The sequence below is a fragment of the Colias philodice genome, chromosome 9 (assembly GCF_061535455.1).
Source record: "Colias philodice isolate Cphi_HAF_F1 chromosome 9, ilColPhil1 Martin Lab GWU primary, whole genome shotgun sequence".
NCBI classification, from domain to species: domain Eukaryota; kingdom Metazoa; phylum Arthropoda; class Insecta; order Lepidoptera; family Pieridae; genus Colias; species Colias philodice.
Window position 1 is genome coordinate 1,556,823 of NC_143094.1, and position 18,971 is coordinate 1,575,793.

Below are 18,971 nucleotides of genomic sequence, written 5' to 3' on the forward strand. Positions count from 1 at the left end.
TTACCCGTCACCTAGGCAACGCGAGCCGAGAGGGAAACGATTGATTTTTCTCTGTTCGAATTTGAATGCAAGTAGGTTTTCGTTATTGCCAAGGTCACGCGTGGGATGTATGGTTATAAACTAAAAGGCCGTAATCTTGCACAAGGCTACTCAAAATTGTTATTATATTGTTATTAGTGACTAATACCTAATACGATTTTGGCTCTAGCTGATTTGATTCGATCTTTCCATGTTCATAGTACACTTAATTTTTTTTAGAGACCCTTTACCGCCTTTGTGTTACATTATGTACCTAACCTTTGAATTTGAATATCTTTATTGACCTTGAAGTTTTCTGTAAGAAAAATCCAGGAAACTTGATATTTGAAAATAGTTAAAAGGCGGTCAATCGTGCTGCATTCTGCTGAACCGTCCCACAATGCTGGGTCCCATTGTCTAGAAATCATTTATTAGCGCTTGTTATAGTATAATTATTATGACTGAAGTATATAAAGTATATCTACTTCAGTCATAATTCATAATAATATATAAAATTCTCGCATCACTATGTTAGGTACCGTACTCCTCCGAAACGGCTGGATCGATTTTCATGAAATTGTGTGCATATTGGCATGGACCAATATACTCTAGAACAGCGTTTGCCGGAGCAGCTAGGATATAATAATTGTTAAGTAATACCCAGTTTTTTATCTAAATCTCTACATCTTAGCTCTACATAATAAAGAGGGTAGGTAAAAGAGGTAGCTCTACAAATTTAAAAGCGATCATAGATTAAAAAGCACCCATGTCATTATCAGCTGATTTCCCTTACAAAATAATGTCAATGCCAATTGCCAAATGTCAACTGTCAAATGTACATACCTACCTCAAAAGTCAAAACAAAATTTTGAGTTGTTATTCATGTGCAACAAATAAGTTTTCCTGTAATTAAATATTACAAGAAATAAGCAGAACTAATAGTTATTCAGAAAAATGGCTTCACGGTTTAGTGGTGCGTTACAGTTAACAGATTTGGATGATTTCATAACTCCATCACAGGTAACCTTAAAAATAAATTTATATCGAGTTCTTTGTCTATTTGTTGCAATACCTTAAATATAGTATGTGTAAACGAAAGACTCTTACAATTTTTTACGTATCCATTGATACATTACATGAAAAAGCAAACAAAACACATTCCTGTTATGAACATAACAATACATACATATTACGCAGTTAACTGTAATATTCCGTCAGATATTGTGTCATACTTTGTTAAATATTATGTAAATATAATCTCAATTTAGTTACACATTAAGTAAGTATAATAATTTATAAAAATCACAGGAATGCATAAAACCAGTTAAGATAGAAAAAACAAAGAGTAAAACTGGCGCGAAAATTAAAATCGGTGAAGATGGGTATTTCGATCTGTCAAGTGGTAAGGAACAGAAGCTACAGAAAGTTGAAATAACACTTGCTGACTGTTTGGCTTGCAGTGGATGTATCACTTCAGCCGAGAGTGTATTGGTTACTAAACAGAGTCAGGAAGAGCTGTTAAGGTAACTGAACTATGTATTTAATCATTTTGTGAAATATCTTTTCAATTATAAGTGATGATTTTTCTTTTTATAACTCACTAGCTTACCGCACGTGGCTTCACCGGCTTTGTCCAAAACCTAATAAAATATACCTTACCTTCTACCTTCCTCTTAAATCAATCTATTAAAAACTATCTATTAAAAAAAACTGTGTCAAAATCTGTTGTATAGTTTTAAAGATTTAAGCATACAAAGGGACATAGGGACAGAGAAAACGGCTTTGTTTTATACTATGTAGTGATAGTCAGCAAAGGAGGTAGTATGTTGCTAGAAGCTTTACCACTGCTCATGCTGCAGATGTATATTTGCAAGTTTTATAATAAAAAAATTAAAACTAAATTCATGATCATAAAAATAATGTAATTTATACAATTTCTATTCAATTATATCCAGGGTATTATCAGAGAGGAGGTACACAGATTCAAAAGGAAACACAAGGGATATCAGCCTGATTGTGGTGTCCATATCTCCACAGCCCACACTGTCCCTTGCAGCCAGATATAAGATCACTCCAGAAGAAGCTACTAGTAAATTGGCAGGTAAAATAGTTATTTACTTTTACTAACATAAACCCATTGATCCCCGAATGGCCTGATCGGGCCACGACACAATAGATTTTCTATTGTGTCTGTGATTCTGAGGCCTGAGTTATTAAATATAAAGTTACTGTAATTATTTATGATAGATTTTTCCTTTAAACACATAAATATGTAATTAAATTGTTTAGTGTAAAAGTTTTTTTGTAGTAAAAAACTAGAAAAATAAAACCAATGATATTTTTTTTCAAGTTGGCATTACTTTCTTTTAACATGAAATAATACACAAAAATAATATGTACATATATGCCTTTACCATATCTATTATTAATACTTTATAATTATAAAGCTGAAGGGTTTGTTTGTTTGAACATGCTAATCTCAGGAACTACTGGCCCTATTTGAAAAATTATTTCGGTGTTGAATAGCCCATTTATCGAGGAAGGCTATAGGCTATATATCATCACGCTAAGACCAACAAGAACGGAGTTATATAGGTGAAACCGCGGAGAGCAGCTAGATAAAAAAAATGAAATATTTTTCTTTTACAGGGTATTTTAAAAAGCTAGGCGCAGACTTAGTGTTAGATATGACAGTAGCTGAAGATCTATCTTTACTGGAGGCTCGACAAGAGTTCCTTGAAAGGTACCACAACCAGCAAAATGACCCGAGTGGGAAATATTTACCCATGCTGGCCAGTTCTTGTCCAGGTATGTGCCCTTTTATTTAACAAAACCATATATGTAAATTCAAATTCAAAATTACATTTATTTGCAAGAATACAGTTACAAATATAGGTAAATGAATTTGTATCAATGTAAATTCCTTATTTTTTATGGATTTATAATATGTGCACAATATTTGCTTTTGAAATAAGAAATTAATCATTTGTATTTTTTCAAATTTGTTTGAAATTAGTTACTAAAATTATAATCAGAAATAAAAAGGAAGCTACATAATGTTTTCCCATATACAAACTGGAATTAAAAAAAATTAACATTACGAATAGTCAACTATGAGGTGGGATTTGAAGGCCTCATTCGCCTTCAAATAGCGATGCCTACATTCCCAAGCCACATTATGCTTTGAATTAATAAATCGTATTAAAATAAGAATAAAAAAATGAAAAAAATGTTGTGTGCTTTTATGAAACCACGGTAAAAGTGAAACTGTTCGAACGGTTCCGAACACTGCTTTGTGTAGCGCATGTCGCGTGACGGTCGGCTGCCGAGTAGGTATACCTACTCGGCAGCCGCGATACACGCGACATGCGCTACACAGACCAAAAAGTTTGAGACGATGTAATAAAAGTTTCACTTTAAAACAACCATTAACTTCCAGGATGGGTATGCTACGCGGAAAAAACGCATGGCAGTTTCATCCTCCCATACATATCGACCACAAAGTCCCCGCAGCAGATCATGGGTTCCCTGGTCAAACAGCACCTGTCAGCCAAACGGGAGCTGATCCCAGGGGAAATGTACCATGTCACCTTCATGCCATGCTATGACAAAAAGCTAGAAGCCTCTAGAGAGGACTTCTATAGCGATGTTATGAACTGTCATGATGTGGACTGTGTTATTACTGCGAGTGAGTGTCTAGAATTTTCTTCAGTGTTATATGTTACTAGGTTTGCGCCCGCGGCTTCGTACGCGCAGTCAAAGAAAAACCCGCGTAGTTCCCGTTCCGGTGGGATTTCCGGGATTGCGTAATTTTCCCGGGATAAAAAGTAGCCTTTCCTTTCTCGGGTATCAAAATATCTCCATACCAAATTTCATGAAAATTGGTTCTGTAGTTTAGGCGTGATTGAGTAACAGACAGACAGACATAGTTACTTTCGCATTTATAATATTAGTATGGATAGTGTGAAAGCTACAACAGGAGATTTAATTATCAAAACTAACAGCAATTACATTCAGGTGAAAGAATTGGCTCTCGTAAAGATTTTGGAATATCAATACGCACGAAATATCATGATGGATGGATGAGCCTTTGTCATCCATCCAGAATGACATAAATCTTTTGAAACTTAGAAAGAGTAGTTTTCATGTTCACAGTGCCCCTTTTCACAAGTTATAAAATACCTTCAAAATTTTTAACTATTTGTTTCTCGATTAGTGTTCAAACTAAAAGTGGTCTTCAATGATAAACACGTCCATTACAGTCGAGCTAGAACAGATGCTCTCCAGCGAAGGGAAATCACTATCCGAAGTCCCCAGTGCCGATTTGGACTGGCCGTGGGGCGAAGGTGCTCCAGGGCTCCGGAGCCACGGTAGCTCGGCCTCCGGGGGCTTCGCTGACCATCTGTTCGTGTATGCCGCTGAACAGCTCTTTGGAGAGAGTAGCGCTCCATTGGTTTATAAGAATTTGAGGTGGGTAATGGAAAAAACTTGAAATACAATTATGTATGTAATACGTAACTTAAAATATTTATATTAATTTGGTTAAAGTGTACGTACGTACGTACGAAAAAAGTTAAAAAGTAGCGTGTAAAAATTGGCGTATTATAAACAACAAAATTCACTGCAATTAGCACCTTATTACGTGGCAATAATATTCAAAGTATATTTTATTACTCATTAAAAAACTTTTTTTCGTAAGGCGTAAGCAGTGTTTTGCTTTGGACAAATGAGCGTGATTGACAGTTTAGTTGTTGTACATTTTAATTGCTACACAATTATTTAAGAAAATCTAAAAAAAAAACAAATTTCTAAAGGAATTGATGGTGGTCATGTGGTGACATTACTAAAGATATATCACACATTGTGGCTGTTCTAGTAACTTTTTAACGAAATAGTCGGTATTTTTATTGCATATTAGCTGTACTCCGCGGTTTAACCCGCATTGCTCCGCTCCTGTTGGTTTGAGCGTGATTATATATAGCCTATAGCTTTCCTCGATAAATGGGCTATCTAACACCGAAAGAATTTTTCAAATCGGACCAGTAGTTCCTGATATAGCGCGTTCAAACAAACAAACAAACTCTTCAGCTTTATAATATTAGTTAAGATTGGGTCCAGAACCCAAAAACATTAAAAACGATTCAAGGTTAAACAATTGTTAATTAAAAATGTTTCATTGTGTCGGTTGTGAAATACGTGTAAAACAATTGCTTGTAAACTAACTGTTAGATGAACTATTGCTACAGGTGTATACGCCTATGAATATTACTTTGTTTCTATTATCTAGTAGGATCAATAATATATAGAAACAAACATACAAATATAATTAAATTTTCGTTATCTTGTCATTCAAATTGATGAAAATGTAATGACACTTTTGTCTGAAACCTAATAAATTATATCGAAACCTTCCTCTTGAATCACTCTATCTGTTAAATAAAATCGCATCAAAATCTGTTGCGTAATTTTAAAGATTTAAGCATACAAAGGGACTTAGGGACAGAGAACGTGACTTTGTTTTATACTATGTAGTGACTGTAGTGATATTTGAATTTAACAGATGTATCTACGGCTTGTCTAACGGTCAGCATATCGCGAAGATATTAGATAGATCGACATCATATCAAATCAATCATAGGAAAAGTTTATTTCATAGCAGTCTAATTAAACATTAAAATATAAATTGAAAAAAAATATTTTTAAAAATTTATCGATACTAATTAAATCCCGAAATCAAATAAATAGACATTAAAATTCGTCACACGCGTTTCCAGGTGCCCAACCCAAACTTTCGATATCTCCTGTTTTTATCACCTCATTTTAATTTAAAAAATTTTATCACCACATTAAAATTTAATATACATTGAAACAAAATACTGCTACTTTAAAATAGAGACTTTAGACTTTAAAATGTAATTAAATAAAAAATGAAAAAGTCCTTATAATGTACACGTGTCACCAGGAACCCAGACTTCCGCGAAGTGACATTAGAGCGAGATGGCAAAGAGGTGCTCAAGTTTGCGATTGCTAATGGCTTCCGGAATATACAGAATTTGGTGCAGAAACTAAAAAGGGGTAAATCGCCGTATCACTATGTGGAGGTGATGGCTTGTCCTTCAGGTAAATGGATTTTATTGACTTTAAACTGATGTCTCGAATACTTTGTTTCATTCTTTATAATTTTTTGGGTTTTTTAATACATTTTTATTGGTGTTTTTAACTTGGAAATTCTTTGATCAACGTTATATTTTTTTAACTGTGTTATACCTAACTGTAAATGTGGTAAAACAATTACTTCTTATACTCCTTTTTAAAACTTCGTATAAAATTCTGTAAAGAAAAAAAAATGTAGTAACAAATTTAATAGTACATACCTCAAATTCCCACCACCCACATTTTTATAAAATTTTTTCGTTTTCAGGATGCCTAAACGGGGGGGCGCAAATTCGTCCAATCAACGGGGAAAGTGGAAGGGATTTAATAGCCCAATTGCATACAATGTACAAAGAATTACCACAAAGTATACCCTCAGAAAGTGGTCCCATAGCACAATTGTATGGGGAGTGGCTTGTGGGCAAACATTCGGACAAAGCCAGGGCTATGTTGCATACACAGTATAGAGCGTTGGAGAAAAATGACGTAGCGCTTAATATTAAGTGGTGATTTTGTTGCGATTTAATCTTTGATCATTGAATAATTAGATACACAATCGGGGATAAAAATATCCAATCTAAAAGTCCACCTAGGGTAGAGTTTTGTTGCTTTGTAAATTCGGCTTTAGTTCATTGGAATAAGGTTGAATTTCTATTGACGTATATTCACCAGCTAGTTTAGACCGTTTATTGCATTTTTGTGAAAACATCTAAAAGTAGTGCTAATAAGTTTGATTTTGCTTTAACAATTGTTCATTTCGAATAAAATATCGAAAAGCTCATTTAATAACGTTTTTGTCTATGATTATGTATCTAAATTGTTTTTTTATGATTGAAAGTTTCGGTTGATAAACGATTGTTCGAGAAGGGGTTGTGATAAGTGAAAGTGGATTGTACTTCTGCATTATATTATGCCGTTATTATTGTCTCCAATATTTGTGATGTTACGCTACTGTATGAAATATTGTAGCATATTCTTTGGTTACTGAAACTAAACTCGTTGTCAGAAAATTTTAAGAACGCACACAAGTAGATTAACATGTAATGTGTACATATTATAAGCTCTATTTTAAATTTGTTAGCTCTATTTGAAAATAGAACAATTTTTTTACTTTTGAAATCCTATAATTATTATTAATGTTCAAGTTAGCTAAGCCTATCGACAAATGTTGATTAATAAGATTATAAAAAAAAATCTTCAAATGACTTTGATAAAATTGTAACATCAATTACGAAGGCATTGATCATATTATACAGAAGTTAAATAAATTTATACAGTTGCTACAGTTACAAAATGCTGTCTTGTGGTAAATTCATTAATGATAATTAGTAATTATTGTTTTTCATGATTTAATGAAGAAAATGTACACTCACACTACTACGTGACACATTATATTATTTGTAAAATGAACCTTAATTCTTTACTTTTAAGATTTAATCTTGCGTGTCTAGTAAAGACATTATGTATATATTCTAAATTTTATGCGTTTTCTTGACGTAAGTTTAAATGTTATTTCTTATTTTAGTAGCTCTATAGGGCAGTTATGTGAAGGTGTACATATATTATTAAAACTAGTAATGAATAATTAATTACTTAAAAATAGAGCTGATTCTAAATCATATAGCTTTTATCTAAGGGCGGCCGTACACGGACTGCTTCAAGCAGTTGAGACCGACGGCTTGGAGCCGCGATCGCGCGGTGAACTATAGACATTCATTCACTGCCGTACATGGACTGCTCGAGCAGTCGCGACCGCTTCAAGCCGTCAACTGCGCGGTTTGTAGCGATAGCTCGAGCATTCAGCGCCCAACTGCTCGAGAGTCCATGTATGTCGCTCAGCCGTTAACTGCTCGATCTGCCCTTGTACGGCCGCTCTAAGTTATCTTATTTTGTACTCTGTAACATATGTACTTTTAAGAATTTACAAATAATTTGTAACAAAATATAGAAAATTGTAAAAGAAATAAATGCGTTATGATATAAGTACCGTAGTTTCATTAAACATGGTTGGCGAGGTCGCGCCGACATTGCAACGACTTATGCACTGTCACTGATGTCACCGCGTATGCAGATGTTGGGCGGCTTTATAATTCACGATTTGGAGCTGGATTTTAAATTAATTATGTTTAGCAATGATATTCTAAAGAAATAGCTGCTTTTGGGCACATCGAAATGTCGCTAATTACCGGCAACTTATTTAATTTCTCCCTTTTTCGACGCCCGCGCCGGTTCGAATCTCGCCTTTTTATTCTTCTGAATATATTTTTGGATATATGCATTTTGAATACTGAGATTTATTGAAAAGAAAATTCTGATTTTCTTGATAGTTTTAAGAAAACATATTTCGGTCTTGCAACATAACCCCAGTTGTAGGAGAGCCTGTGGAAGATCGTCCTTCACCGATCTGATTACCAGATGAGACGTATTTTTTATTAACAAATCTTATATGTATAATTATAAAAATGAATCGCAAAATGTGTTGGTAAGCGCATAACTCGAGAACGGCTGAACCGATTTCGATAATTCTTTTTTTATTATATTCCTTGAAGTACGAGGATGGTTCTTATGTAGAGAAAACGTAAATATTATGTACCACGGGCGAAGCCGGGGCGGACCGCTAGTATGTCTATAATTGCTTGCCTATCGAAAAGTGGTAAACTCGAACCGATCACAATATATAATATATGTACATTTTAATGCATTTTTTTACAAAAACGATACAAAATGCATGTTCAGCATAACGTGCCTGACAATGTGCTTGCGTTCTGTATGTTTTAACTGTTTAAAAATGTACATAAATACTTTAATGTAATGGATTTTGCAAATATAACCCTATAGAAAATAGAAGAAATAACAGTTTCCTTTCAAAAAGTAATATCTTAATCTTAATACTATTATAAAGGCGAAAGTTTGTATGGATGTTTGTTACTCTTTCACGTAAAAACTACTGAACCGATTACAATGAAATTTAGCACACATATAGAGGGTAACTTGGATTAACACATAGGATAGGTTTTATCCCGGAAATCCCACGGGAACGGGAACTATGCGGGTTTTCCTTTGAAAACGCGGGCGAAGCCGCGGGCGAAAATCTAGTAAATAAATATTTGCACAGGTACCTATTTATTTCGTTGCAAATATCTTTATAAGTATTATTCTGTCCATTTTTTGTTTCATCCACTCATACATTTATACTGCAGGAATAATTTTATATTTTTATTGAATGATTTACAAGTTACAGAAAGACAATACATACGTTCAAATATTTGGGGCGTTACAGTTTTGCGCTGACCGCTTGCTTCTGCTTAACGCCTCAGTGCATACCTTTTTCACAATCCAATTTTGTTTATCAGCTAACTATTGATCGTAACGTTACCGTCACGTATATTCATGTAGGAAAATAAGTAATATGCATAATTAATTCCAACGTAAATTGTTCAGTACAAGCCGTGCCCCCGAACGAAAACGTATCAGCGATACTGTTTACAAAACATCGTAATTGTGAATTGGAACTTAAGTTTGTGCTGTGAAATGGGGGATTTCAGAGTGACAGGGGAAGCGAGGATATACCTTGTACTTTTCTGTACAATCGTACAAGCTGTGTGTGTGAGCACCGGGTTGGGGAAATGTCCCATTTACCCACAGTTCCCAAATTTCGATATGACCAGAGTAAGTTCACTGTATAGAAGAAGCCACCTCATTCATATTTTTCATCCTCCCTCTGCGTCACCTCAGTTCGGTAATTATTGGCCGGTAGAGTCAGAAATTGATAAACAACAAAAAAATAAAAAAAAAATCTGCTAAAATATTTCAAATAAGCCAGTGTTTTGAAAATCAGCCGTGATTTCGGGAACGTAAAAAATTTTGCATGCCTAACAGTGACAATAGATTTAATTTAAATAAGTATTTGCAATTTTTTTTGGATCGGTTTCCTTGCTTGGTGTAGGAGCAAAGTACATAGTTAGGCATTTCAATATATTTTTAATTATGTTACCTATAACTACATTTTTAGAATCGTATTCAGATTATACACTAAAGATTTCAGCAACGATAGGTAGGTACTCCGATAGCTAACTCATTTATGTGTTATGACAAATCACAAAAGCTCTCCAAAATCATAAAGAAAAAAAATTAACTTTACATTTAATACATATAACGTTATGGAAAAAAAACCTTACTATCTAGGTATTCATGGTAAGTACATACATACATTATGTACTTACTTAAATATTTTTGTCACGTGGATGAAAATACGCGCACTTGCGTTACAAAGTTTACGCTCCAGATTTACGTATAATGTAAAATTAAATAATGTACTTAAGATATAATGCATTATTAATAAAAATATATGTATCGTGAAAAGGGTCTCTTAATACACATTCACTAATAACCTTAACATTTTAGTGTCCAAAGCTAGATTAACATGCAATTAGCATACATTTCAATTGCATGTTGTTATTGTACAATGAAAAGTGTTACACAAAACACGTGTAGGTAATAGATGTCATTGATTTGTATTTTTTAATTTTGATAATTATCACAATGATAAGGAGAAATAGTTACACTTACTTTCATCACCTACTTCATAATTTTAATCTAGCGCTATTCAGAATTTATTACTTTTGACTTTTTTCTGGACTCGTTCGACTTCTGAACCCTGCTGAAAGATTAATTTGCCCTCATTAATCCAATCTTCATAGAACTTACTAGCAGACAGCTATGGGTGCGCTCACCATTGAAGTCTTTTGAGAGTATTATTACCTTTGAGTTTAAAAATTTAAAAGTAATAAAAAGGAATATGTATCCCTACTGATCCCTACTATATCAAATGTAACATACCTACATTTGAAATATTTATGAGTTCCCGCTTCGTCTGCTCTTTGCTTACGCTGAAAACTTCGTCGATATACTAATAGTTGTATACGTAGTAAGTATATTATTATTAGTCTGTGCTAATAGTTACTCACATCAACAAAGTGTAGAGATATTTTGTATTGTACAAATATCTAAAAATCTATGAAGAATTTTTAAATATTGTATATGGAAGAATTATAAATATTTTTTATGGTCTTTAAAACATTCCATGATTTTTTTTATTTTCACTATAAATGTTAATTTTTCTCACCAAGGTGGAAACTTGATCGATGACTCGATGAGGATCTTAATTTCTTGTTAGAAAATTACTATAAAGCTACGGCATTTTTTGACGTGACAACGTCTTAAATTAGGTTGCGGCTGGGAGTCACTTATGAAAAAGTGTAACGCTCGGTAACGTTACGATGAGTCACCGAACGAGAGAGAGGCCCGCCGAATGCCTTGCGTCTCTCTCCCACTCAACTATGATCGTTGTCACGTAAAATCTTCGCCCGTAAAACCGACTTTACAGGCAACCATTTTTTTTCGAAAATCTTATTATTAATACTAGCTTCCGCCCGCGACTCCGTCCGCGCGGATGTCGGTCTTCGCGTGGATGGTTTATTTCTCCATTTTGAGTAACTCTGACAATGACATCTTATAAATATCTATTGGAACCAAATACGGCTAGGCCTATAATAATACGCAACGTGTTCGCGGTTCTACAGAATAACGTCTATGGATAAAACTGAAAAATTAAGATTAATTTTTTTTCTACGTATTTTTCCAGGATAAAAAGTATCCTATTTTACGCCCAGGATAATAAGGTATAATTATACCAAGTTTCATCGAAATCAAACCGGTAGTTTTCACGTGATGTCTTCACATACAGATAGACAGACAGACAAAAATTTTTTTAATCACATATTTGGGTTTGGTATCGATCCAGTAACACCCCCTGCTATTTATTTTTTCAATATTTTCAATGTACAGAAATGACCCTTCTACAGATTTATTATATGTATAGATAATCAGACTTATCAGCATTTGCATTAAATAATTTGCCAACGATTGCAGTATGAAGGCCTGTTTTTTGATAAAATCTCCAAAACCATTGAAATATACATATGGAGACGACACCGCCTACATCACTTATGTTCCGCTCAACATAAGCCATATGGCTTAACTGCACGCTCATTTTTTATTTCTTTTAAAGTGAAACGCATCAAATATGCCTTCGTGTGTGTTACGATCTGGTGTCGGTGTCTCTTCCATACGTAGTAATATGTATTATCTCAATGCTCAAACATTTAGTTCATTCATAGATAGGTAACTACATCATAGCTGTATTCATGGGTTAGTGCTCTATTTTTTTTCTTTTGTTTTAGCCATAGGTGGTTTTAGCCATGTTTTAGCACATTTAAGTGAGTAATGCAGGTCAACCACCGTATTCAGATTTTGTTTGAATTATTTGTTTTACATTATTAGATATTCAATATTCAACGCCGAAACTATATATTTACGTTTGATGGTCATTGAACTTTATCAAATTGTACTTCTAATTGGGGACTAGAATATTTTCAAAGCATAGCTAATTGCCTAAGTTTACATGATTATTTGAATTTACCTAATATTGTATATTTCGTGTAAACAAGGAAGTCTCTTTTCGATCAGTATATACCTACCTGTACTTTTGAAAAGATCATGGGTACTCCATTTTATACGAATTAATAATTCTTCGTTAGTAGAGCACAAAGTAGTTACATATTAATTTCATAATTATAATTTACTATGACGATATAGGTAACTCGGAGCAAAGGGCAGGGTCTCATTCGACCACACCTACCAACCGCGCATATATTCATGTTTTATTTATTGTTAATTTTACAGTTTTAACTACAGATTCTCACTTCGTACCTCGTGTAATTTTAGGCCATAGATTATAGAGTTTAACATTATGTTAGAATAATTAATATCATGTTAGGCAACGTTACGAACGGAGCAGCGATAAATTTTTATGTATAAACTAACTTTCCGCCCGCGGCTTCGCCCGCCTTATCCTACCTAATAAATTATATACCTACTAAAAGCTTCCTCGAGAATCAATATATCTATTAAAAAAAAACATCAAAATCGGTTGCGTAGTTTTAAATTTTAATGATTTAAGCATAGGTACAAAGGGACATAGGGACAGAGAAAGCGACTTTGTTTTATACTATGTAGTGATATTCCTTTTGAAAGTAGACAAAATAGTCTGGGTCAGCTAGAATAGGCCATGAAACGCTAACGAATATCCTTGATTTGTTTTTTACTTTTCTAACAAATATTACGTTAATACACTTTTCTCATAAGCTCATAGACGTCAGGATTATAATTTACTATAAATTTTTCTCTAATAGATGTCAGGAAAATGGTACGAAGTGGAGCGGTCATTTCACCTGATGGAGATTGCGGCGAGCTGTACGGAGATAGACGTCACCATCAACGAGCGAGGGTACTTCGTCATCAACGTACACACGATCAACAGATTGTGAGTGATGTTTAAATTATTATTAAATACAGTAAACGATAAATTGAAAAGGATTTTATTAATAAGGGGAGAGGGTTCTGAACTGGGGCAGATTTGAATTCATTGAATTCCGCATCTTGTGTATTGTCTATGCGTAAATATTTCTCGTAAACTGCTGAAAGGATTCAACATCGACCACGCCTTTAGTTCTTCCGTTGAAGGCTATTTAATCTATCTGGTATTATCTTCATAAATTAATTATTGTCACATGATGTAATAACAATAACCACATTATTAATTATTGTCATATGATTTAATAACAATAACCGCATTTTCCCAGGGCCATGTCTCTTGCTGCTAAAATTATTTTCTATCAACTTTGCGATAAGTTTGTGGTTATAATACGTTAATATCGTTCCAGAACGGGTAACCACGGAGTATCCTACGGGCTAGGTATACCCAGCCACGCGGGCTCGTCCGCCTTCCGCTACAAGCTGAACAACCGAATGCCGTACGTCATCGGGCGCATGCTGCCGGGAGCCGGCCATTATAATATCCTCTTCACGGATTACGATCAATTCGCGCTTATTTGGTCCTGCACTAATTACAACGTTGTGCACTCAGGTGAGGACCTGATCAGGTGTTCGCTACAGTTAATGTATTATTTATGATAGTTTCTCTGCAGTAATGTGCTGGAATACCGATAGTCTTATTATATTGTATTTTTACGTAGATTATTATGTTATTATTAAAATGCATTCAACAAAGAGCTAGCGCGCACGAGCAACTTTGTCTCCGCAACTATTTTGTCTCTCTACCCATGGGCTAGTATGAAAGTGCGCGCACGTAGCGACGCAACTCCCCATACAATTGATGGGAGAGACAAAATAGTTGCGGAGACAAAGTTGCTCGTGCGCGCTAGCTCTTTTCTTCAGTATTTATATTCTGTTCTTATTGACAGATCGTATATGGCTGTTGGGCCGAGAGCGTGACATTGACGCAACTTTGCGCGCGCAAATCTATGCCATCATGCAAGAACTAAATTTGGACTCCGACCGACTCATTATTTCTAAGAATAATAACTGCACCGCTGTACCTTATAATAACGATATACAATAAAGATATATCAAAAAGAATGTGTTTTTTATTTTCTTTTTCTAGGTATGTCGCGCTTCCCTATCAATATAATAAGTACTTACAAAACACAAACGACTTACCAATCAGTCGTGTAATTTTACTATTAAGTTTCCCCAACATTTTGCTTTATAATTTTATACCTACGCTTTATATCTACATACATATTTAAATGAATAAATAACGTCCATCTACCAGTATATTATCACACACGCATACCCATAACACATATCTAAAAATGAATAAAAAAAATTATAATATTCACAAACTTTTATTTACTTACCCAAAAAATTGAAGATTTTTTTATGTGTAAGTATTTGGTACTTGTATTTTAATTCTAGTACAACAACATATATATGATTACTGCTTACATGGTTTCTTAAAAAAATACTTTCAACAGAAAAGGATTTTATTAATTAAGTAACAAAACAAATATCGAATTATGAGTGGAATTAAACATTATCTTAAATTTTCATGGGACAAAAATATATTTGAATTAAGTATGTAGTTATATTTAACATTCTATTACAAAAATAAAATACTATATTGATTGGTAACAAAGACTAATTATTTATTAGGTAGGTTCTTTTGATGTAAACAAGTGAGGAAACTATGAAATATACATAGCTTCCAATAATTATTACGTGACATTAACTATAATTCACACGGAATTGGAAGACGATTTTTAACTGTTTCATTTAACTTTACTTGAACTTATATAATTATATATGAATTAAAATACATATTATAAGTTATTGAAACATAAAAAATGGTCACATAAAGATGATGATAGTGCAAAACAATGAAGATAAAAATGTACTACCAACATCCATGTCAAGCAATTAAAAAAATTTACCAACATAAACTAATCAATTGCTGCATAAAATTATTTATGGAAAAAAGAATGCCAAAAAAACAATATCTAATATGTAGTAAGATTACATATTTTCTGTGTAGAATACATAATAAACTGAGGTAGAAGCGGCATACGCGTTAAAACACGTAACACGTTCCGTCTGAAATCAGCCAATTAGCCAGGGTGCATTTAGTCAGTTACGTTTTGTGGTTACGTTGCTTACTCTTTTCGGCGTATGGTTTGAATGTATATTGTATCTTTGTCTCACTACGGAGTACGTGAATGCGTAGGTTATTTGTTTGTGTGTGTGTGTATAATGTTTGTTCGCCTAGACCGCTTCTACGTCAGTTTATGTGTGTATTTTAAGCTTTGTAATAACTTCTCAGACTTTTCTAACATTATCATGACACCATACAATTTAATTCAATTAAATAAATACAAATTTTTCATCGGTCATTTACAAACTGACATTAAGCTTTAAACTGAAAGCACATAAGTATTACCATGACATTACCAAACATGTTTTTATAAATGACATTATTTATCTTCACATAACATAAAATTGGGTTTAAAGAATGAGAAATTTTAAATATAATCTTTATATTACAATATTTTACTAATATACATGATAAAAGATTACAAAATTTTTAATAATAGCAATACTATTCCACAGAGTATATGAATTTCTAGCTATTCAGTTAAAAAATCTATGACAATACAGTACATATCGGTATATAATTTATTATATACACAATTATAGAGTATCAAGTCTTGACAGTAATATATAAATCTCAATACATTATAAATACCATATACATGTTTAGGCCACGCATATTGCTTTGACGTAAACCTGATATAGAACGAAAAAAACAACTATCAAACAAAATAACAATAATAATTATGTAACAAATAATTTAAATTAAACTGGCACCTGTGTCTTTTTAGTTACAGCACATAAAATCTATTTTCATTATGCAATAAGTTTTGATGTGAGACCTATTGACCTATTAATTTAATACACACTGTAAATTCATTTCAACACAATTCGAGGTTTTACAAAAACCTATACTAGCTTTGTATCCAAAGTATAACCGCAAACCGACATCATTGAAAATCCAAACCACACGATACATACACACGAATAATCAGTGCCGGCGTTAGGGGGGGCGAGAGGGAGCGATGGCCCGGGGCGACAAATCCTGGGGAGCGCCAAGGTCTGAAGTTGGACTCCTGTGCAAACCTCAAGTGGGCGCCACAATATTTTCGCCCGGGGTGTCAGTGGCCCTTACACCGGCACTGTGAATAATACCAATTTATTGATACACTTAAAAACTGTTTTCTACACTAGCAACACAGTTTCTCACTTCGTTCAATCTGAGGCACTCGGAATCGCGATTTTTGTATTCATTCTGCGAGTTGATACTGTCCACACTATCACAATTGGGTATATTCTTGTGCGAGTCTATTCTATTGTGGAGCGCATACTGGTTGATCCACAGCTGCTTCTCTTCTACTTCTTTACTAACAACCACAAAAAGTTCCTTTTCTTTACAGTCTAGTTGCTCTTTTAGATATGATATTAAATCTGTGTTCTGGAAAGGATAAAGTTTAAATTAATATAGTATGGAAAAATATTTCAAAAAAAAATTAAGTTTTTTATTATAATAGATTCTTATTCTTTTTCAAATTTGTTTACAAATCCCTACTTATAATATTATAAATGCGAAAGTAACTCTGTCTGTTATGCTTTCCCGCTTAAACCTCTAAACGGATTTTGATGAAATTTGGCACAGACAATCTTTAGACCCTGAGAAAGAACATAGGCTACATTTTATTGCGAAATATGTACCTCGGGCGAAGCCGAGGCGGACGGCTAGTAACAAATAGAAAAGAAAAGAAAGACTACATTACACTTGAAATATGTAGAATCCATTAATTTCTCTGGAACTTGAAGAAAAAATAAAATCATTCATTGTTAGCACTATTAGGTTTTACACACATACCCTGCCAATTAACTGTGGTGAATCCAGTTTGGAATCCAGGTTATAGAAGTTCCCTTGAATTTGTCTAATTGTAATCCAGTGTCGCCTACGAATGGGCAGCATAACAAAACCTAACTTATAGTCTGACGGGACATTTAATATAAAACCACAAATATTTGCTAGGTCCAAGCAACCTGGATCTCTGAAAATAACAAAATTTATTATAAACTTTAACAAAATTAAAAAAATCTTAGCACTGTATTTTAAGGAATTTTATACTAGAGAAACTAATTATAAATTACATACTTATAATTATTATTAAAACAGTAATTACTAGTAAGATATAAATCCCAAAGCTTAGGTTATTTAAATAACTGTTAGACACTAAAAAGTAAGCATCAATAAAATTGTAATAATAAATTTCATGATCCTCTTATAAAAACTTACTTTCTCTTATCAAACCATATTGCCTCACAGCCCTTCTTCTGTAGCGCTGCCATTATCACATTGATGTCATAATTGCCAAATCCCAGCATTGATCTGTGTGGGTTTATCCAAACATTTGGAGACAACCGACTGCATATTGAATCTAGATCCGATTTCGAAAATGTATTACGCGTCTGTAAATAATAAAATACATAAAACTCATCAAGCACATTAATATTTATAGAAACTGAATATTTTCATATTTCACTTCTCACTCATCCATTTCAAAAATATGTAATGCTTGAAATTTAATAAATAAAATAATTAGAAAGAACAATTAATCACCATACAAATCTTTATAACATATCAAATAAATCATATAAATGCTCGCTAATGAGAAAATAATGATCGAATCAATTCGATTTGTTTACGTTATAGGTACATATTCTATTCGTATTAATTTTATGTACGTACATAAGAACTAAAAGAAGATAAAAAATAGATTGTTACTCACTTGAAATAAATTATTTAACGCATGTAAAGCGCAAAGTTCTCTTACTTGTTTTTCATGATAAATATGAGGCTTTGAATTCATTTCGTTCATATTACTGTCACCATGTTTTTACAGAATTTTAATGATTTTGGTTTAAACAATACATATATCTATTAAAATAAATTTTACTACAACTATAATGTGTAATTTTTTTTAATTTTACAAAGGAAACGAAAAATTTTACTCCTTCGATTCCACTTGACAAATTTTGATTGTTTGACATTCGTCGATTGACAATTAATGACAATTCACAATACAAGATTTACCGGCATCATAGAGTAAATAGAAAAAATTAAATTCAAAACTTTGTTAAAAAAGCTGTATAAAATATAAATAATAGGTATTTTTCTTACATAGCTTCTCTGTTTCTACTGCTCTGTTAAAAATTAAAATTATAATATACCACTTTGATCCGACCACAGACCTAGCAATATAAAATATTGTCTGACAGGTAAATAGGAAATAGTAATCTGTGTGGTTTAGTTG

At 33.1% G+C, this 18,971-nt stretch overlaps 4 protein-coding genes across 4 annotated transcripts in view; 3 read left to right on the forward strand and 1 right to left on the reverse strand.

Annotated features, from left to right (window-relative positions):
- The window catches only part of Git (ARF GTPase-activating protein GIT1), a 109,881-nt gene that overhangs the window by 24,780 nt on the left and 66,130 nt on the right, over positions 1-18,971 (forward strand). The window lies entirely within an intron of this gene.
- LOC149485605 (putative cytosolic Fe-S cluster assembly factor GL21135) lies at positions 834-8,154 on the forward strand. Its single transcript, XM_089698856.1, has 8 exons — positions 834-1,038; positions 1,327-1,541; positions 1,974-2,119; positions 2,668-2,826; positions 3,458-3,706; positions 4,281-4,488; positions 5,981-6,138; positions 6,440-8,154. Exons 1-8 carry the CDS (start codon positions 973-975, stop codon positions 6,679-6,681), a joined length of 1,443 nt encoding a protein of 480 aa, XP_089554982.1. The 5' UTR covers positions 834-972; the 3' UTR covers positions 6,682-8,154.
- LOC149485606 (apolipoprotein D-like) lies at positions 9,509-14,662 on the forward strand. The gene is made up of 4 exons (XM_089698857.1): positions 9,509-9,840; positions 13,425-13,555; positions 13,956-14,158; positions 14,496-14,662. The coding sequence occupies exons 1-4, from the start codon at positions 9,703-9,705 to the stop codon at positions 14,651-14,653; spliced, it is 630 nt and encodes a 209-aa protein (XP_089554983.1). The 5' UTR covers positions 9,509-9,702; the 3' UTR covers positions 14,654-14,662.
- On the reverse strand, positions 16,831-18,712 carry Josd (Josephin domain containing). The gene is made up of 4 exons (XM_089698701.1): positions 18,447-18,712; positions 17,954-18,126; positions 17,528-17,708; positions 16,831-17,116 (listed from the first exon to the last, which is right to left on the reverse strand). The coding sequence occupies exons 1-4, from the start codon at positions 18,534-18,536 to the stop codon at positions 16,850-16,852; spliced, it is 711 nt and encodes a 236-aa protein (XP_089554827.1). The 5' UTR covers positions 18,537-18,712; the 3' UTR covers positions 16,831-16,849.